This window comes from Dendronephthya gigantea, unplaced genomic scaffold (assembly GCF_004324835.1).
Source record: "Dendronephthya gigantea isolate DGI-Jeju-01 unplaced genomic scaffold, DenGig_1.0 000051F, whole genome shotgun sequence".
In the NCBI taxonomy this organism is placed as follows: Eukaryota; Metazoa; Cnidaria; class Anthozoa; order Malacalcyonacea; family Nephtheidae; genus Dendronephthya; species Dendronephthya gigantea.
The window spans coordinates 1,199,207-1,221,140 of NW_021163061.1; the positions used below are offsets into that span (position 1 = coordinate 1,199,207).

The 21,934-nt window shown below is 37.9% G+C and overlaps 3 protein-coding genes and 1 long non-coding RNA gene across 4 annotated transcripts; all 4 read left to right on the forward strand.

The window, feature by feature from the left end:
* The first annotated feature begins 21 nt into the window (after nt 1–21).
* Nucleotides 22–1,511, forward strand: LOC114528846 (enoyl-[acyl-carrier-protein] reductase, mitochondrial-like). Its single transcript, XM_028550563.1, has 5 exons — nt 22–182; nt 466–563; nt 707–838; nt 1,004–1,153; nt 1,233–1,511. The coding sequence occupies exons 1-5, from the start codon at nt 34–36 to the stop codon at nt 1,337–1,339; spliced, it is 636 nt and encodes a 211-aa protein (XP_028406364.1). The 5' UTR covers nt 22–33; the 3' UTR covers nt 1,340–1,511.
* Nucleotides 1,512–2,643: 1,132 nt separating this feature from the next.
* LOC114528845 (uncharacterized protein At1g10890-like) lies at nt 2,644–6,472 on the forward strand. Its single transcript, XM_028550562.1, has 6 exons — nt 2,644–3,208; nt 3,852–4,015; nt 4,584–4,741; nt 4,850–5,101; nt 5,523–5,750; nt 6,147–6,472. Exons 1-6 carry the CDS (start codon nt 3,036–3,038, stop codon nt 6,384–6,386), a joined length of 1,215 nt encoding a protein of 404 aa, XP_028406363.1. The 5' UTR covers nt 2,644–3,035; the 3' UTR covers nt 6,387–6,472.
* Nucleotides 6,473–7,368: 896 nt separating this feature from the next.
* Nucleotides 7,369–8,703, forward strand: LOC114528860. The gene is made up of 4 exons (XM_028550579.1): nt 7,369–7,429; nt 7,673–7,799; nt 7,998–8,270; nt 8,428–8,703. The coding sequence occupies exons 2-4, from the start codon at nt 7,730–7,732 to the stop codon at nt 8,568–8,570; spliced, it is 486 nt and encodes a 161-aa protein (XP_028406380.1). The 5' UTR covers nt 7,369–7,429; nt 7,673–7,729; the 3' UTR covers nt 8,571–8,703.
* A 5,371-nt stretch (nt 8,704–14,074) lies between these two features.
* LOC114528686 lies at nt 14,075–14,934 on the forward strand. Its single transcript, XR_003687523.1, has 4 exons — nt 14,075–14,200; nt 14,356–14,440; nt 14,538–14,735; nt 14,892–14,934. It is a non-coding gene; the product is annotated as an uncharacterized LOC114528686 (long non-coding RNA).
* Nucleotides 14,935–21,934: the final 7,000 nt, after the last annotated feature.

Below are 21,934 nucleotides of genomic sequence, written 5' to 3' on the forward strand. Positions count from 1 at the left end.
CGTTATTTCACATCGCTCGAAAGACGATGAAAAATGGCGATTCCTGCAAGGTTCCTGAGCTATGGTGTGCGGTTTTATAAGAAGTATATTTGGAAAACATGCTATTCCTCTGCAGTTAACATACCACGAACATGCAAAGCTTTAGTTTATAAAGAATATGGCGATCCTACCAAAGTTATCAGGTATAAACAATTAGTTTTTACAATGACAGAGTTAGGGTGCACCATAGGAGTGCACCATATCATATGGAATGCACATGCTCTGACTATAGAAGACTATCAGAAGTGGGCCTTCGTGAACAACGGCTTTGTGATTTTTGCATGGGAGTTTTTCACAGAGTTTAGTCCTGTCTAATAGTCTTCTTTATGTAGAATAGTTTGGGGTAGCATAGTTTGCATTTATGTCCACCATATACGTCAATATGTTGGTGTATATGAATGTTGTAGTAATTTCATGGTATGACAGTTTGCAGGATCATGAATTGCCTGAATTCACTGAACAAAGTGTGTTCCTGAAAATGCTGGCTGCACCCGTAAATCCAGCAGATATCAACATGGTGCAAGGTAACTTAACAGTAGACAGGGATGGTTGAATGAAGGGTGTGTTTCTAACATGATATTTCCACCACAACAAGGGGTAAGGGGTCTCTTCGGACAAAGAGTCATATATTGTCCATTGGTTCAGTTATCATCTCTAATTCCCTCAGGAACATATCCCATCAAGCCTTGCTTGCCTGCGGTTGGTGGTAACGAAGGTGTTGGTGAAGTTATAGCTGTTGGTAGCCGAGTAGAGAACATTAATGTTGGAGACTGGGTACTAATGGCTGATTCAGGACTTGGTAATCGTAACAACCATACATTTTACATAGCTCCATAATTAACCCAGCATTTTAATACCTGAATTAAAGCATTTTTTGTACTTGTGATGGCACATTGAAGAGCAGAATTTCTTTTGAAAGAAGTGCTGGACAGAAATTTCTGATTCTAATAATGAATATCTCCAGGGTGTTGGTCAGAGAAGAAGGTTTTGAATAAGAAGGATGTTTTAAAGATCCCATATAAAGAAGGTCTACAAATAGAAGTCGCAGCTATGCTCTCTGTCAACCCCTGCACGGCTTACAGAATGCTCAAAGACTTTGAACGTTTACAGCGAGGTAATCCTAATGTCCATGTGGTTTGATGTTGTTTCAGAGATGTTTACTTGCAAATACTTTAAACAATATTTGATCACAGGTGATGTAATTCTGCAAAATGGTGCTAACAGCGGTGTAGGGCAGTCTGTTATACAACTTGCTGCATCTTGGGGCATCACTTCAGTAAACATTGTCAGAGATCGGTAAATAATCTCTCCTCATTTTCTTTCGTTATTCTGCATCGTATTTAGCTAAGGAATTGCTTACAATGTTTGTTTTCTGGACACAGAGAAAATATTGAGGAGTTAAAACAAAATTTAACGTCACTTGGGGCAAACTACGTCTTTACAGAAGACGAATTTCAGAACGCAAATAGGATAAAGGAAATTTTGAAGGTAGATTTATACTGTGGACTTGATCAGCTAAGTTTTTATGTTGACTGTTACGTGTGGTAATATCCAGGCAACTCTCGTGCAACTCTTGTTCTTGTTTGAGCAGATCATGAGAGTTGACGAGAGTTTTCCCTCGTTTGACTGTTACGTGTGGTAATATCCAGTCAACTCTCATGCAACTCTTGTTCTCGCGGTTTGACCAGGTCATGAATCCTAATATATGTCCATGAAAATGCTTCATCTTGCTCACCATTTTCACATAGCATCACAAGGCTCCAAGATTGGCTCTAAACTGTGTCGGAGGGAAAAGTTCAACTCAATTAATACGATATTTAAGGTAAGATTTGGAAGCAAAGGCATATAGCTTAAATATATATCATTTACGCCATTCCTGCATGAATTAATTGTCTGGCATTCCTCTGTATATCACGTCTGGTGTTCTCCTGGTTAACTGAGCTTTCTTGTATTTTATCAGTGAAAGAGGAACGATGGTCACTTATGGTGGAATGTCTCGGAAACCAATTACCATCCCTACGGTTAGTTTTTCATCAAAATTGCATCTCAGTCATGTGCTACGGAATTAACCCAGTTCAATCATCATATTTTTTTTAAAATGATTTAGTTGGGTAAAAATGACTTTTCTTCTCCAATAGAGTGCGTTTATTTTCAAAGACGTTAAATTGCGTGGTTTTTGGATGACGAAATGGAATGAACGAAACTCCGAGAGTAAGTTTCAACAGTAATTCAGGTTTTGATATTATATGTGAGTTCTAATGACTCGTTTGCATGTGAAGTGCGTGGTCTCTCCTTCAGCAATCACCTACATTCATGTGTCATCACCCCCCCTAAAGTTTTAAAACCCGGGGGGGGGGGTTTAGTTATAGAGAAATAGAAGACGTTGACTTTTTAATATAGTTTTTTCTTTATTGGTAATTTTTTTTTCTTTTAGGTCCAAAGAGAGCGGCGATGCTCGAAGATTTATGTCAGATGGCAACATCTGGAGATTTAACACCTCCGGATTACGAGACATATCAACTGAACGATTATTCAAACGCGTTACAGAATTCTCTTTCATCTTTCACAAAAAAGTCGCTGTTCCTAATGCAATTATGACAAAGATGAAAATGTTTAATGGGTATAGCGGTAGAAACTAAAATGACAGACAAATGTCTAAAAAAACTATTTGACTTTGTTTGTTAAAAAGGAGTATCTCACCAGGCTCGCTTCTTGGAAATATTTTTCGAAATATGAATCGTTTGTCCAAGAAATGATTGTACTCTAATTAGTTAATTAGTTTGGAATCCTGAATGTGAATAATTTTATTAACACCCGCCTGTTGTTATCAGGGCTAACGCTAGATCTATGGGGATTAACTAGATGTTCATGAAGTGCATAGATTTGTCCCTATATTTATTTTGTCCTCGTCTTTCAATACACCCTGCAGCGTTTTACCTTTTCCTGTGTTTAGCCTGGAACGTGCGCTATTTGTGATAAAATTTTTTAATTAACCAATGAATTTTAATCAATGCCCATTGAATGTCTCCTGGAAGATTTCAACCAATCAACGTGGCTGTATTTTGCACGTGACCAATCCACGCGGCTTTTATGAAATCATTTTGGTATTCGTGATTTTTAAAGAGCTGGTCAGCCATTTTCAACTGAACTTCATGGGGAAACGCCAAAGGTGAGAGAATTTTCGACTATTTTCTTACGTTTATATCCTCAAGAGATAACGTTTTTGGTAAGGTGTGCGATAGTTTGTCTTATAAAGTTGTTATCCTCGTTTTAAAAGCGTTCTTTTGACCAAGCGGAAGGCTTGATACCAAGTTTGTCTATATCAAAGACGGTACAGATTGTTTAATCTTGGGCGTTTAATCTGTTTTAAGTATTCTTTTGTTAAATAAAATGATGTGATATTTTATGTGGTATTCATTCAGGGCTTTGTTGTACTTATCGTGAAAAGTCGACTGCCAGGAAAAGTAAAATACTGAGCTGGAAAAAAAACTCTACAAATTCAACCACGATGTTGTTGTTTTGCATGTTTGCGACAATTCAACCGTTTCTTCTAAATTGCATATCGTTCGCTGTACCTTGGATAACGCTTTTCTATCATATTGTATAGCATCGTAAACAAATAAAATGATTTGGACTTACAATGAAATACAGGAATTGTTGTTTCGACACAATCTACCAGCCTAAAAACAGCCGCTAGGTTGTGTTAAAATGAACCCAGTCTGACTGTTCTGTTGAATGGTAATGCATGGTGTTTGTAGTGATTCAGAAATGAAGTTTTATTGGTGTATTAAGTCATTTTATCCTCTTTATAGTAAAACAAAAAAAACCTTAGCTGTTTCTGATCAGCAAGCCACGGAAACGATTATTAATCAAGATAAAATGGAAGCAGCTTTGCCGGTGGAAAAAGAAGCAACATCGCACAATGACGGTGATATTGTCCACACACAGAATGACGATGAAAAAATTCAGGAATTAGGTATGGAGAGATTGCCTGCTGAAATGCTTAGTTTAGATGTAGTTTATACCCAATATATACTGGTATTCTTACGCTAAAATATAAGATAATGGCTGGCAATAAGTGTTGAATTGTAACGTGGCCCAATCTCACGGTTGATGAGCTAGTAATTTGGGAAATCTCGCTGTTCTTCGACTTCGTATCGTCCAGTCATGATCTTTTGAAGATAACTTTCTTTTGTTCCTTCACTACGTTGTTTTGAAATCCTCATTGTTTCCCATGTCATGATTAGTTCAGAGTAACCCCGATTGTCTTTTGTTTGTTTTGAAAATATCGCTGTTATGCATATTTAATATAACACTCAGTCATGATCCAGTGATCAAAATTGTCCCATTTTCATTGAAAATCTCATTGTTTTTCGACCCGTGAAAAGTCGTTAACCTTTAGGAAATCAAATTAATTTGATTTATTAAGATAGTAGCGTTAAAAAGACGGCCCTATATACATGTCCGACCGAGGAGTGACGTCAAAATTTTATCAACTTTTTTCTTTGTCAATAAATCGTGTCAACCTTTGTTTTTCTCTTCAGTGACGAACGCGAAAGAAGTGAAAGATGGTGTGGCATATGAAGTAGTCATAAAACCTGCCCTTGAGCCAGAAAAGAAACCAAATATTGAGTCGCCCGCGAAAGAAATCTCCAAGGAAATTGTCGAGAAGAAACTAGGCGATGCTGCTCATAGAAGACAGGTTAGTTCTCCAACCTGATTTACTTGTGACTTTCTTAAACTTTCGTGGAACTTCCGACGTCTAGTTTGACCGAGGTTTGTGCTAAAATAGTTGAAACTTTTGATGTAGATCCTCGTGAGCGAGAGACGACATAGAATCACAACGGAAATCGAACACGTGAAGCAAGTGCATCACGTTCGCAGCGAGATAGTGGAGCAAAAGACGAAGCTGGTCGCCGTAAAACTGGAGGAGAAACGAAAGACGGTTGAAGCAAAGCAAGAAGCGGCCAGATTAGAGCTGGAGAAACAACGACAAGCGAAGCAAGAACGTTTTAAAGATGTGTTACAACATGCTCACGAGAAAGAAGAGAAGCTTGTCAAGGTAGGATGACTGATGAGGCTGCTGGCAAGGGTGCATCGTTATATAACCACTATATCACCATTTTAGGCAGAAATTTGTTCTACGACTTTTGATGCTGTTATACCACAATTGATGCGATGTTTTTTAAATCAATAGATAATGACGCATCTCAACTGATTATCTATTGTTTCTAATGCGTAAATTTTGCAAGTGAAAAACACAATGCTGTGAAACAAGCAGGGAAATTTCTCTCGTATAAACTCGCCTTATATTTTCTAGGTCGCCCTTATTGTCCTACACAGCTATTTCTTTTTCCATTGACTCAATTTGCCCGTGGGGGGGGGGGTAATTTGCCCGCCCGGAGCATGTGCGATAGTAGGTCAATCTTTCTGTGTCTAATGGCATGCAGGCGGCACTAAGAGAGGGTGGGTTGTATTGCTAGTCCACAGAGGAGAAAATCACGGTGAAGACGGAAGTTTCCAGCGAGAAACGTGAAGCGATAATCAAGGGGATAAAAGAACAGCAAAAAGCGAGGTTTAAGAAGATTGAAATTGCGAAAAATATTCGCGAGGAAATACAGCAGAATCGTTCGAAAGATCTCGAAGAAAAAACACAGCAGAAATTTTTAACGGCCAAGGAGCTTCTGGAAAATCAAGAAAAGGCTCGCCAGGTATTGCATGTGTGCGCATAGTGAGTCTATTCTTAAGCTTGCAAAGCTCACTTCATCCGTAATCTCAAATGTACTTTCAATATTTGTGCAAGTAATGTATCAACCAACCTTTTCTCAGACCTCACGCGTGAATTACATATGAAAACCAGCCTCTAAGGCAATGTACACACGGTACCCTTTCCGAGCGTTTTCACGGTCCTTCTCATCCCCAAACGGTTTCAAACACCGTCAATTTACAATAGAAATTAAAGCCAATTTCAATTCAACATTCAGACACGGCGTCTAAACAGAGAAATAGAGAAAAACGATTTTGAAAACGCTCGAAAACGACGCCCGTGCATGCATGATGTGCACAATATTAATTTAGCCTAAAATTTCCCGCGCAAATGTTTTCAGGAAAAATTCGAAGCGGAGGAGGAGAGACTGAGGCGAGCGAAGCACGTCAGCGAGGAGAATATCGAGAACGAGATTCGCAAGAAAGCCGAGAAATCTCAACAGAAAATGGAGAAATACAAAGAAAATCACGAGGCACAGCTGGAAGCACGGCTAGAGAAGCTCAGAGCAAAAGAGCAACACAGGGAAGAGGTTCGTCTCAAGAAATCTGAGAGGAAAACACTAGGAACCCCACAAGGATGATGTCGTGAATATGTTGTCACCCGAGAGGCGCATATAGTTCAGGATAACATAGTCTAAGTTTAGCTTATATTTATTTAACTCATAGTTTGCAAGATCTATGCATACATGCATGTTTGTATATATTACTATTAGAAAACTCGTTTGTTTAATATTTATGATAAAATAAAGCAAGAAAAAAGACTGAGTATTTTATATTCAGATAAAAATATACGTTTATGTATAAGTGTCCACAAGGTCTGGTGTGGCTAGTGGAAATATCCAAAATGAGATAGACTATAATTATTCCCCTCTTGTTATTGTTGAGGTTCAGTAAATCAGTGGAAGATGTTTGGATTCAGGTAAATTGCTTTGGTTGATATGGAAATTAAGAGACACCATGCATCTTAACACGCGAAGACTTCATAAACCGTCTTGGTTTACCCTGAACTTGGTTTGCTAGGTTTGGAACAGCTGGGGAGAATGTACGTACACGAGGCATTTTTAAAGGATTTTAGGATAGAGATCAAACCAAACTGGGGTTTTATATAAGATCGTAGCATCATCTGTAGAGGAAACCTATGCTTTGATGTCAAGCGTTTAAAAATTGCTGGGTATAGTCTTTTGTGAGTCAAAATATGCATAACGCGAATGGCTTATAACGGGCAAAATTCATTCAACCGCAAATTCATTCAAAGTCCAACCAGCGAAGTGTTTTTCTAATGTAAAGACTTCACTTTCCTCTGTATGTTTACTTTTTTTGAACCGTGATTTTGGATGTCTGATCTTCAAATCGCGGACCTTCAAATTGCGTGACTACATGCAAAAGCAGGTGTGGAACTGGTTGGCAAGAAATCATGATCAGATATGATTCATTTTAGCAGTTGTTCATCCGTTCTTATGAAATGAACGCAAACAGGTGTAAAAGATGACAAGATTAGATTGGATTCATTCGGAGTTTATAACTCTGCATACGACCAGCGTTCAGTTATTGTTCAACTTGAAAGACAACGTTTTTTTAAAGAAGATAGTCGCAAAATTATTGATCAAGAAACGCAAAGCCAAAGGTAACTTTTTTTATTTTTACCGTCGCAGGTTGTACACGGGGGGGTGTGATGCTCTCCCGATAGCTGGCTATGCAACCAATTCTTTTTAAGTTTTTCTGGAATAAATATGCAACGTTTTTAACTGAGGATTTTACCACATAGTTGGGTCATTCTGTTTTGCGATTTTATTGTATGCTTTTATTAATGAAAATAATGTGATATAATACACAGCAATCGCCTAACTGAGTATGATTATTTTTTCAGACTCACAGAAGCCAGAAGATTAACTTTTAAACACTCGCATCGACGTTTTAATTCAGGATGAAAGTTTTTTTGCCATTTCTTGTTTGTGCTCTTCTCGCCGTCTTCACAACAATCATTCATGGAAAAGGTTCGTATCCAACCTAACCCACTATGTAAACCGTCTATTTTTATTTTAACCCATCAACTTGCTGTGTTTTTTACCGTAAAGCTGTACAAAGCCGTAACGTATGACTCGAGATGAACCCAAAACAACTATCGAAAAAAAGGCCTTGAATAGAAAAACAAAGCGAAAAGTGCTATCAAATTTGTTTTTATAATTATTTAGACTCCGCATCTCACGAGATTAGTAACAAGGAATCATCATCTGAGAAACGTGCTGCCTTACGTCCGGTTTTTAGACTGTATCGCAGTACACTTCCAGCCGTCTGGGATAACATGTACTTCGCTATTCACACCAAGGGAAAACCTTCAACTTTAACCCGCATTACAGACAAGGACCAAATCCAACAAAACAGAGTGGATTCTGGATGTACTAAGTATGGATGGAGACCACCAGGCTATAATATTGACGAGTACCCGTTTGCATCTAGTGCCCAGGGTAAGATCTCGCGGTCAAAAACAAGTAAAAATAGTTCGGAGTAGCATTTTCACAGTTTTTTACATAATGATAAGTATATATAGTTCAGTGGTAACTGCATGATGAGCACGTGAAACACATGTGACATATTGATCTAACACAGATTTCATGTTCTAAGGTGGAAAAGGTGCTGTTTTGAGGGAGGTTCCGATCAGAGAAAACAGCAGCCAAGGGGGACAACTGGCACAATTTTACAAGAAATATGATATCAATCATGGCGATTCTTACGACATCGAACTTATTCGGGACACGGATGACTAGTCAGTTGCTAGATTCAGCTCTTCATATCATGTGGTCTATAACTACTGGTGTTGTAGACGTTTCTTTTGTTCTGTCACAAAATAAATATTGTCAGAAACGTAATACGACATTTCTTTAACAAACGTCTTATTTGCGTGCGCGAGACAGAGACCAGCGTTTGTTCCTGGGTGGATCCAGCATTAGTGCACTAATTTGCATGACACAAGAAAACTGCTAAAAATATAAACCACTTTGTTTTGTAATGCAAATTTGTGTATTAGTGCTGCATGATCTATCCCTGGTTTGTTCTCTTTTTTCCCCTGATTTTTTGGGTATTTTTGTTGCCTTTTTTTACTCTTGACAGTCGCGTGGTGAGTCAATGGTTGACCATACATTTGTCAAGTCATCCAGATCTTATTATAGGACTTCCATTTACCAAACCCTGGGTTTTAGCGAGACAACAAATAATGTCAATATCTCCACTTCCTTGATTTCCGGCTCTGGGGCGGTTCTTCTGAGTAAAGGAAAACTGCTTCGCTGGACATTTGAAAGGTACGTTTCGAGTAGGCCAAAACACGGTTAACTTCTTGTTGAGCCAGTAGCTTGGATCTATAACCACTGACGGCGTATTTCGTAGGAGTGAAAACAAAAGGAAGTCTTGAAGTTGAAAAGTAAGATATCTGAAGGCTGAGTTTAGTGGGTTGACAAACTAGATGATATAGACTGTAGCAAATAGTCAATCATATGACTTCCGCCTCGCTATATAATGTGCCTTCAGTTATGGTTTAATACAGTATGGTAAATGCGAGTTATTTGATTTTGTAGAAGTCTGAAAGTTTAAAAATGAAGTCCATCCTATTATTCATTGCTTTGGTTGCTTTCATTTCGACTTTAATGGCAAAGTCTGATGGTGGGTATTGACTACTGTGCAATTTTGTTTCATTTTACTGTATGCATGGATGCCTTTGGTATCCTGTGTGCATGAGTATTCTCTTACAGTGAAACATGAAGGAAATTACTCCAACTTTATCTTTATATTCACCGCACTTAACTACTGAGCAGATGTGTGCGAGATTTTGAGGGCAGACTCGGGCACACATGATGAAAATTTCAGTTTTGATATTTGTATATTTGTTTATAGACTCGCTGAACGGGATGAAACGCAACAACTTTAAGTTATTTCTTAGAGCATTAACACCGTGTCCGACTATCACATTTCCCTGTTCTCGTATCCCAGACGTCTGCAAAAATATGCGAAACGCCATTTCCAAGGGAAAACCTACAACGTTAAACCGCATCACAGACCCGAAGAAAATAGCAAAGAACAGAAGAAACTCCGGTTGTCCAAAATTGCCAAAAGTACCGGGAAAAAATTGTGACGAATATCCGTTTGCATCGAGCAGGCAAGGTTAGTCACAATTTATTACCCAGCTATACTAGCGGGCATTTAAAACCGTATCAAAGTGAGTCGAGTTGTCGTCCATGTTATGACCCGTCTGTGAGAAGAACTGCCTAAATGCTAACGTCGAGATTCTGATGCTATGATTATGAATCTATATATTTTGTACAAATCAATCACAAATTGTCGCAAAATACGACATATAACTTAAGTCGCGATTCAAGTTTCATATATTTAAATACAAATCTTTATTTTCAAAGGTGGAGCGGGTGCTGTTATAATGAATGTTCCTTCAAGAGAAAACAGTATTCAAGGTGGATTACTGGCTGGTTTTTATCGAAAGCAGAAGATCGGGAATGGTGACTGTTACAAGGTTGCACTAGGTCCATAAATGACGGCTGATTTTGACGTCAGTTCTTTCCACTGATGTTTCTCAAAATGACTAATAATTATAAATGTGATTTTTGCCACAAAGTAACGTAATTAATCAGTCTTTTCAATAATTTTCCGTTAAACAATTTTTTCTTATAAATGACACAAATATAGCTAAATACGATACGTACTTATGTGACCACTGACTTTTGTCTCAAAATCGACTTAAATTAAAACTAACCTAATCGCTTGCGAATTACGCATTAGGGGTGTTACCCAAACCCCCACGCGATCCCCGCGATCCTCACACCTTTGGTAATTTCGCCCCGAATAACTTCAAGTGATTTTAAGGGCCAAAATTTCTCTCAAAGCCTGGGTTTACTGACGCGAACTACTACATATATACACACGAATATCGCCTGTTAATAAATAGTGTAGAAAATATACTTAAAAACTCACGGAAGTGTTATTTTTGTGAGAAAACGCAGAAGCATCAACGCGGTCGACCGTTTAAAAGTAACAATTTCATGGTTTAGAAGACATTTTGTCAACCATACAAGATTATGGCAAGATAATGGACATTAACTAAAAACCCCTCAAAAAAGTGTTTAAAGTGCCATTGAATACAATGAAGTGGTTAAAGTATGAAATTAGTACAATTAAACACCCTGCGATAATTCTTTAATACGGTGCGACACATGACACATGAAAGCAGGTGTGAAGAACTGATGTATTGAACATGCAATTATATATTTATGTTTTTTATCGTTCTGTTTATTCAAAGTATTCATCTGCATGTAAAGATCTTACACGAACTTAAAGGCGAAGTTATTCATTATCCAAGACCAAGGTACAAGCGTTTATTGATGATTTAATGTTATGAACTTGTGTAGTTGCATATATATTTCTCTTATAAATTGCATGATAAGTTCACACGGTACTAACATTAACACAAACTACTTTTTCCCTTCTTCACTTGGGCTAGTTTTTGTTTTCTTTCCTCAATGTAGTAACTACTACATAAAATTGTCACAAACTAATAATTTTGACGTCAGTTCTTTGCACTGATGTTTCTCAAAATAACTAATAATTATACATGTGATTCTTGCCACAAAGTAACGTAATTAATCAATCTTTTCAATAATTTTCCGCCAAACAATTCTTTCTTGTAAATGACACGAATATAGTTAAATACGATACGTACTCATGTGACCACTGACTTTTGTCTCAAAATCGACTTAAACTAAAACTAACCTAATCGCTTGCGAATTACGCATTAGGGGTGTTACCCAAACCCCCACACGATCCCCGCGATCCTCACACCTCTGGTAATTACGCCCCTGGTGATGCATGATGTGGGTATTGAGTTTTTGAATAACTTCAAGTGATTTTAAGGGCCGAAATTTCTTTCAAAACCTGGGTTTACTGATGCGAACTACAACATATATACACGAATATCGTCTGTTAATTAAAACTAGTTTAGAAAGTATACTTAAAATACTCACGGAAATGTTATATTTTTGTGAGAAAACGCAGAAGCAGCAATGCGGTTAACAGTTTAAAAGTAGCCATTTCATGGTTTAGAAGACATTTTGTCAACCATACAAGATTATGGCAAGATAATAGACAATAAAAAACCCACAAAAAAGTGTTTAAAGTGTCATTGAAAACAATGAAGTGGTTAAAGTGTGAAATTAGTACAATTAAACACCCTGCGATAATTCTTTAATACGGTAAGACACATGACACATGAAAGCAGGTGTGGAGAACTGATGTATTGAACACGCAAGTTATGTATTTATGTTTTTCATCCGGTTCGTGTTTATTATATTCAAAGTATTCATCCGCGTGTAAAGATCTTACACGAACTTAAAGGCGAAGTTATTCATTATCCAAAGCCAAGGTATAAACTTTTATTGATAATTTAATGTTATGAACTTGTATAGTTGCAGTATTTTAGTGTTTTAGTGACACCGCGTGGACCATGGTTAGTTTAACGCAGGTTAAGAACAAAAAATGAAATTTCCAATACTTTTCTACATGCAGAAACTTCTTCTTTCTGCAATAAATACGCAACATTTTTAACTGAACAATTTACCACATAGTTGGGTCATTCTGTTTTGCGATTTTATTGTATGCTTTTATTAATGAAAATAATGTGATAAAATACACAGCAATAGTCTAACTGAGTATGATTATTTTTTCAGACTTACAGAAGCCAGAAGATTAACTTTTAAACACTCGCATCAACGTTTTAATCAAGGATGAAAGTTTTTTTGCCATTTCTTGTTTGTGCTCTTTTCGCCGCCTTCACAACAACCATTCATGGAAGAGGTTCGTATCTAATTCACTATTTAAACCGTCTATTTTATTTCAACCCATCAACTTACTGTATTTATACCGTAAAGCTGTATAATGGCGTAAAGTATGACTCAAGGCGAAATATCGAAAAAAGGCCTTGAAAAGAAAAGCAAAGCGAAAAGTGTTATCATATTTGTTTTTATAATTATTTAGACTCCGCAACTCACGAGATTAGTAACAAGGAATCATCATCTGAGAAACGTGCCGCATTTATACGTCCGGTTTTAAAAATTTTCGCAGTGACTTTCCGCATGTCTGGGATAACGTGCACAACGCTATTTATGTCAAGGGGAAATCTGCAACTTTAACCCGCATTACAGACAAGGCCCAAATCAGGAAAAACAGAGTGGATTCTGGATGTACTAAGTTTGGAACGAGACCAAAAGGCTATAATGTTGACGAGTACCCGTTTGCATCCAGTGCACAGGGTAAGATATCGCGGTCAAAAACAAGTTAAAATATTTCAAAGTATCATTTTCACAGTTTTTACATAATGATAAGTACATATAGTTCAGTGGTAACTGATGAGCACGTGAAACACATGTGAGATATTAATGTAACACAGATTTCATGTTCTAAGGTGGAAAAGGTGCTGTTTTGAGGCTGGTTCCGATAAAAGAAAACAGCAGGCAAGGGGGCAAACTGGCACAATTTTACAAGAAATATGACATCAAAGATGGCGATTCTTACGACATCAAACTTATTAACGACACAAATTAGTTAGTCAGTTCAGTTGCTAGATTCAGTTCTTCATATCGTGTGGTCTATAACTACTAGTGGTGTAGACGTTTCTTTTGTGCTGTCACAAAATAAATATTGTCAGAAACGTAATACGACATTTTTTTAACAAACGTCTTATTTGCGTGCGCGAGACAGAGACAAGCGTTTGTTCCTGGGTGGATTCAGCACTAGTGCACTAATTTGCATGACACAAGAAAACTGCTAAAAATATAAACCACTTTGTTTTGTAATCCAAATTTGTGCATTAGTGCTGGGTCCACTCCTGGTTTGTTCTCTATTTTCCGCTGATGTTTTGGGTATTTTTGTTGCCTTTTTTTACTGTTGACAGTCGCGTGGTGAGTCAATGGTTGACCAAACATTTGTCAAGTCATCCAGACCTTATTAGGACATGTATTTTACCAAACCCTGGATTTTAGCGAGACAACAAATGTCAATATCTCCACTTACTTGATTTCCGGCTCTGGGGCGGTTCTTCTGAGTAAAGGTAAACTGCTTCGCTGGGCATTTGACTGAAGGTACGTTTTGAGTAGGCTAAGGCCTGTTTCCCACTTCAACCGTATCGTAACGTAACGTAACGTATTTCTTTGTTTCCGAAGTATTCGACCAGAACGAATGACTTTAAAACAATGAAATACGCTACGTTTCGCTGCGATACTGTTGAAGTGGAAAACGGTCTTAAAAGGCGGTTAACTTCTTCTTGATTCAGTAGCTTGGGTCTATAACCACTGACGGCGTATCTCGTAGGAGTGAAAACAAAAGCAAGTCTTGAAGTTAAAAAGTAAGTTATCTGAAGGCTGAGTTTAGTGGGTTGATAAACTAGAGTGATATAGACTGTAGCAAATAGTCAATTATATGACTTCCGCCTCGCTATGTAATGTGCTTTCAGTTATGGTTTAATACAGTATGGTAAATGCGAGTTATTTGATTTTGTAGAAGTTTGGAAGTTTAAAAATGAAGTCCATCCTACTATTCATTGCTTTGGTTGCTTTCATTCCGACTTTAATGGCGAAGTCTGATGGTGGGTACTGACTACAGTGCAATTTTGTTTCATCAGTTTTATTGTATGCATGGATACCTTTATTAGTATTTCTGTGTGCACGAGTATTCTCTTGCAGTGAAACATGAAGAACCTAGTAACGAGGAATCATCATCAGAGAATCGTCCTGCCTTACAAGTGCCGGTTTTTAAACTGTCTCGCAGCACACCTCCAAGTCGTCCAGCCGTCTGGAATAACATGTACTTCGCTATTCATACCAGGAGAAAACCAAAAGGCTATAGTATTCACGAGTACCCGTTTGCATCCAGTGCCCAGGGTAAGATCTCGCGGTCAAAAACAAGTAAAAATATTTTAAAGTATCATTTTCACAGTTTTTACATAATGATAAGTATATATAGTTCAGTGGTAACTGATGAGCACGTGAAACACATGTGATATATTAATCTAACACATGCAGATTTTATTTTCTAAGGTGGAGAAGGTGCTGTTTTGAGGCTGGTTCCGATAAGAGAAAATAACAGACAAGGGGGCCAATTGGCACAATTTTACAAGAAAAATGATATCAAAGATGGCGATTCTTACGACATCGAACTTATTTGGAACACGGATGAGTAGTCAGTTGCTAAAACCAGTTCTTCATATCGTGTGGTCTATACCTACTTGTGTTGTATACGTTTCATTTGTGCTGTCACAAAATAAATATTGTCAGAAACGTAATACGACGTTACTTTAACAAACGTCTTATTTGCGTGCGCGCGACAGAGAGCAGCGTTTGTTCCTGGGGTGGATCCAGCACTAGAGCACTAATTTGCATGACACAAGAAAACTGCTGAAAATATAAACCACTTTGTTTTGTAATGCAAATTTGTGCATTAGTACTGGATCCACCCCTGGTTTGTCCTCTTTTTTCCGCTGATGTTTTGGGTATTTTTCTTGCCTTTTTTTCCTGTTGACAGTTGCGTGGTGAGTCAATGGTTGACCAAACATCTGTCAAGGCATCCAGACCTTATTATAGGACATGCATTTACCAAACCCTGGGTTTTAGCGAGACAACAAATAATGTCAATATCTCCACTTCCTTGATTTCCGGCTCTGGGGCGGTTCTTCTGAGTAAAGGAAAACTGCTTCGCTGGACATTTGAAAGGTTTGTTTCGAGTAGGCCAAAACACGGTTAACTTCTTGTTGAGTCAGTAGCTTGGATCTATAACCACGTCGTTTTCGTAGGAGTGAAAACAAAAGGAAGTCTTGAAGTTGTAAAGTAAGATATCTGAAGGCTGAGTTTAGTGGGTTGACAAACTAGATGATATAGGCTGTAGCAAATAGTCAATCATATGACTTCCGCCTCGCTATATAATTTGCTTTCAATTATATGCTTTAATACAGTATGGTAAATGCGAGTTATTTGATTTTGTAGAATCTGAAAGTTTAAAAATGAAGTCCATCCTATTATTCATTGGTTTGGTTGCTTTCATTCCGACTTTAATGGCGAAGTCTGATGGTGGGTACTGACTACTCAGTGCAATTTTTGTTTCATTTTACTGTATGCATGGATACCTTTTCTATTCCTGTGTGCACGAGTATATTCTCTTGCATTATCTTATCACCGAGTTGAAGTACTGAGCAGATGTGTACGAGATTTTGAGGGCAGACTCAGAAAATTTCAGTTTTGATATTTGTTTATAGACTCGAACGGGATGAAACACAACAACTTTCACAACAACTTTAAGTTATTTCTTAGAGCATTAACACCGTGTCCCCGCATCAAATTTCCCTGTTCTCGTATGCCAAACGTCTGCAAAAATATGCGAAACGCCATTTCAAAGGGAAAACCTACAACGTTGAACCGCGTCACAAATCCGAGGACAATAGCAAAGAACAGAAGAAACTCCGGTTGTCCAAAATTGCCAAAAGTACCTGGAAAAAATTGTGACGAATATCCGTTTGCATCAAGCATGCAAGGTTTGTTACAGTTTATTACCCAGCTATACTAGCGGGCATTTAAAACCGTATCAAAGTCGAGTTATCGTCCATGTTATGACCCGTCTGTGAGAAGAACTGCCTACTGAATGCTAGCGTCGAGATTCTGATGCTATGAATGTATATATTTTGTACAAATCAATCATAAATTGTCTCAAAATACGGCGTATAACTTAAGTCGTGATTCAAGTTCCTTATATTTAAATACGAATCTTTATTTTCAAAGGTGGAGCGGGTGCTGTTATAATGAATGTTCCTTCAAGAGAAAACAGTATTCAAGGTGGATTACTGGCCAGTTTTTATCGAAAGCAGAAGATCGGGAATGGTGATTGTTACAAGGTTGCACTACGTCCATAAATGACGGCTGATTTTGTCGTCAATTCTTTCCCCTGATGTTTCTCAAAATAACTAATAATTATACATGTAATTCTTGCCACAAAGTAACGTAATTAATCAATCTTTTCAATAATTTTCCGCCAAACAATTCTTTCTTATAAATGACACAAATATAGCTAAATACGATACGCACTCATGTGACCACTGACTTTTGTCTCAAAATCGACTTAAATTAAAACTAACCTAATCGCTTGCCAATTACGCAAAAGGGTGTTACCCAAGCCCCCCCACGCGATCCCCGCGATCCTCACACCTCTGGTAATTTCGCCCCTGGTGATGCATGCCGTGGGCATTGAGTTTTTGCCGGAATAACTTCAAGTGATTTTAAGGCTGGAATTTCTCTCAAAGCCTGGGTTTACTGATGCGAACTACTACATATATACACACGAATATCGCCTGTTAATGACTAGTGTAGAAACTTAAAATACTCAGGGAAATGTTATATTTTTGTGAGAAAACACAGAAGCATCAACGGTCAACAGTTTAAAAAAGTAATGATTTCATGGTTTAGAAGACATTTTGTCAACTCAACAATATTCAAGTCGAAGATTGTGGCAAGATAATGAACCGATTCAAAAACCCGCAAAAAAGTGTTTAAAGTGTCATTGAAGTGGTTAAAGTGTTAAATTAGTACAATTAACACCGTGTGATAATTCTTCATACGTATGACACATGACACATGAAAGCAGGTGTGGAGAATTGATGTGTTGAACACGCAATTATATATTTATCTTTTTCATCGTTCGTGTTTATTATATTCATCTGCGTGAAAAGATCTCACACGAACTTAAAGGCGAAGTTATTCATTATCCAAAGCCAAGGTATAAGTGTTTATTAATGATTTAATGTTATGAACTTGTATAGTTGCAGTGTTTTAGTGTACGTTTTGACACCAGGGATTGGCTTTTAAAGAGCAGCGGTTAGCTTTACCCAGGTTAAGAATCTAGAAATGAAATTTTCCAGTACTGTTGCACTTCGTGCAGAAACCTCTTCTGGTTGAAAAGCAGGGGCGCAAGAAGCATCCAGATATTGCGGGAGGGGGGGGGCACCAGCTTGCAGGGACACTTTGGTTCATAAAAAGGGCAGCTGAAAATGTGAATCGGGACGGTTTGATTGCCAAAGCGGCAAGGACACCACTAGTGTGGTTTATATTTATGCTCTACAAAACGATTTGGGCACGTGTAGGTCCATTTTAAATAATATTCACAGCTACATTGGCTTATCGAATCCTTGGCTTAACCTTCATCTCAAAAAGGGCACCTTTCGCCACATGAAAAATCCCCCCCCTGTTTCGTACGCCGACGTTGAGAAGAGTATTTTTTTTCAATGCTTCTGATTCCATTTCTGTTATGTGACTATGTTTTTATTTTTGTTATACTTCAGGAAGATGCAAATCAGACGGTTCATTGGTCTTGTTCTCATCCTGTCTTTTTCCTTTGCGGTGTTTGGAGACGAGAAAGCTATACTGACGACCATTCGCAACAACTTTCGCAACGCATATCCAGCCGGGCAACAGTTTGGTGTTCTTTATCTTCACCAAGGAAGCGTCGCCAACCCCCCTGTCTACGATGTTCAGAACCTATGTACAGTCGCGGATAAATCGGGTGCGCAGAAAAACGTCATAAAAGAAGCTGCAGAATTTTGGTCTAAAAAGTATGATCCAGATAATAGTGTCGCGGTGCTTAAGCCCCCAATATGGCCGACTCAGACTCCACTCCTTGCAAAATATTGTGAAGATCAGCATCCTAATGTAGCGACGGCTGGTTTTGATCAAAGTATAGACAAACCCGTGAGCAATGCAGGTCATTCAGAATACCTTCTTCTTAAACTGGCGCTGAAGGAAATGTTGCAGTCGTACAAACGAAACTCGAAAGGCGTCTGTCCTGAAGCAATATTCCTGTATTCATACAACTCTCCTTGTTATAGCCTGCCATACGGGAAGTACGGTTGGAATTGTATGAATTCAATTGGATTTGCAAGAGTAGATATAATTAATGTGGAATGTTCAGGCACAATAGTACCATTCTATGTTGGTTACACGAGGATGTTCGATGGAAAACCAGAGGACTGGAACGCCGAGAAAGAAGCGCTGGAATCGGTAAAAGTAGATGTAATTAAAGTACCATAGTGCATGGTCAGGCGCTCCGACATTAAAAAAACTTGATTCATTCGTGAGCAGTTGATTTCTAGTCTATCCTTGATTTCTAGTCTGGTCTATAGGTTCCTACACCGCTTATATTTATACGGTACGCCTAAAACAGTATATAGCATAGCCTACGCTACTGCGGTAAAAACGACCAGATCGGCCATGTGGCTATTGTATTTCAGTACGGACAGATCACTGGTATTTTACAATGTTTCAAGATCTCTGTATTCTGAGTACATCGTTAATTACATATTCGCATATAACACGGGAAATACAGTTTCACTGCTATGTTCTTAACAAAATACTTTATTTCAATCGGCAATCTTGTAAATCAGTGACATGCAGTTTTAACCCTTGTAATATTATGTAATTAGTTATATGTAATCATGTCTCGTTAATGTTTTTGTAATTTGTTATAATGAAGATTTTACCGTGTTTTAAATAAATTTGATCGATCGATTGATTGATTGAGGGCTGAAATTTTTCTCAAAGCCAGGGTTAACTGACGCTAACTATTACATATACACACGAATATTACCTGTCAAATACTCGTATAGCCGGAAATATACTTGAAATTTGTCAAAAAACGCAGAAGCACTGAAGCAGCAAGGGTCAACAGTTTAAAAGTAAGGATTTTATGGTTTAGAAGACATTTTGTCAACAGAACAATACAAGTCGAATATTATGGGAAGATAATGGACATTAATTAAAAAAAGGGTTTAAAGTGCCATTGAATACAATGAAGTGGTTAAAGTATGAAATTAGTACAATTAAACACCCTGCGATAATTCTTTAATACGGTACGACAAATGACACATGAAAGTAGGTGTGAAGAAGAACTGATGTGTTGAACATGCAATTATATATTTGTTTTTTATTATATTCAAAGTATTCATGCGCATGCAAAGATCTTACGAACTTAAAGGCGAAGTTATTCATTATCCAAAGGCAAAGCCAAAGGTATAAGACTATAAGTGTTTATTGATGATTTAATGTATCAACTTGTATAGTTGCAGTATTTTAGTGTACGTTTTGACAGTATATGGATTGGCTTTCAAAGAGCCGCGGTTAGCTTTAACCAGGTTAAGAATATAGGAAAGAAATTTTCCAGTACTGTTCTTCATGCAAACCTCTTCTGGTTGAAAAGAGTTTTTTTTTCTAATGCTTTCATTTTATTTTTATGATTTGTGACTCTGATGTTTCTCTTTTTGTTAAACTTCAGGAAGATGCAAATCAGACGGTTCATTGGTTTTCTTCTCATCCTGTCTTTTTCCTCTGCAGAATTTGAAGACGAGAGAAAAATACTGACGACCCTTCGCAACAACTTTCGCAACGCATATCCACCTGAGCAACAACAGTTTGGTGTTCTTTATCTTCACCAGGGAAGCGTCGCCAACCCCCCTGTCTACGATGTTCAGAACCTGTGTAAAGCCAAGGATGAAATGGGTAGGCGGAAAAACGTCATAAAAGAAGCTGCAGCGTTTTGGTCTACAAATTATGATCCAGATAATAGCGTCGCGGTGCTTAAGCCCCCAATATGGCCAACTCTGACTCCACTCCTTGCAATTGATTGCGAAAAACAACATCCTAATGTAGCGACTGCTGGTTATGATAAAAGTTTATCACTGAATTCAGGTCATTCGGAATATTTTCTTCTTAAACTGGCCCTGGAGGAAATGTTACAGTCATACAAGCAAAACTCGAAAGGTCATATCTGTCCTGGAGCGATATTCCTGTATTCATATCTCTCTCCCTGTTTTCGTGACGTTTCAACGGCTGGTTGTGTATGTCATTAGAGGGGCTAGAGAAAAAATCATTGATAAGGAATGTCCAGGCCCAGCGATACCATTTTATGTTGGTTACACAACTAAGTACCAGGACGAGGACGGTGATTGGGACGGAGGGAAGATGTGGCTGACTATGGCAAACATAAAAGTGATTCATGTACCATAGTGTGGGCAGGCGCTTCGACTTTTAAAAAAAAAATTGTTGCAGAAGTGATTCATTCGTGAACAGTTGATTTCTAGTCTATCCCAGAGTTTTTTTGGTTTTTTTTTATAGATTCCTATACTCAACAGGAATTGTATTAGTTGTTCAAGTAGTTGTTTGACTTTTTTTCTTGCATGATAATTCGTGTTGAGCTGGCTCAGCCATGCAGAGACTGGGGAGAGTATTCAGGGGTAAATTAAGGTGGTTTTCAGTCGATACAAATTTTTATATCCGTTTCATATATGTTTAATAACAGTGTTTTTTGTATGTAAAAGAAAAATTTGGAAAGCATGCCAAAAAAAAGAAAAATTTGGGAAAGAACGTAAAAACACCCAAAAGAGATCATCCAGCCTATGCCACAATCTAACCTGGTTATACAACCGGCTGCAATATACCAACATAGTTACAACTACGAAAGGTGCAAGGACAGTTGCTATAGGAAGAACTCCCCCCCATAACTCACATCTTAACGGCCGTCTAAGGGGGAGATGCACTACGGCCCCCAGACCATGATGTATGTGCACCTAACCGTTACGTCTCAGTGAGAAACAGAGTATGCATCGCCACAAGCCTAGCGTCATAGACGAATCAGCTACAGTGGCTAGCCCTGAGAGCGAAGTTAAATTTAACGTATTTAAGCTTTTCCTGGTCTCGGGAGGCGGTCCCTAACAAGTATATGCATAGAAAACGACTAATAAGGCATACGCTTGGAAATGTCAAGATTTAAACGCCTAAACGTTTTTTAAGTGATTTTAGCGAGAAATTTTAGTGTTTTGGTATTCTTTTAGCATTTTTAAACAATCCTTGTTGGTTTTTAACGTCAAAATAGTCATCATTCTCGAAAGGAAACTCAATATAAATGACTGAACGGCTTAGTTTATTAAAATGTTTCGTTAATTTTGTGTTTAGTATAGCCGCTTGATTCGCCGGTACAATTTGGGCCTAAATTGTGTGTATTTATTTCACAAGTTTTTATTTTTTATCTTCGTTGATTCTGTTGTATTCTC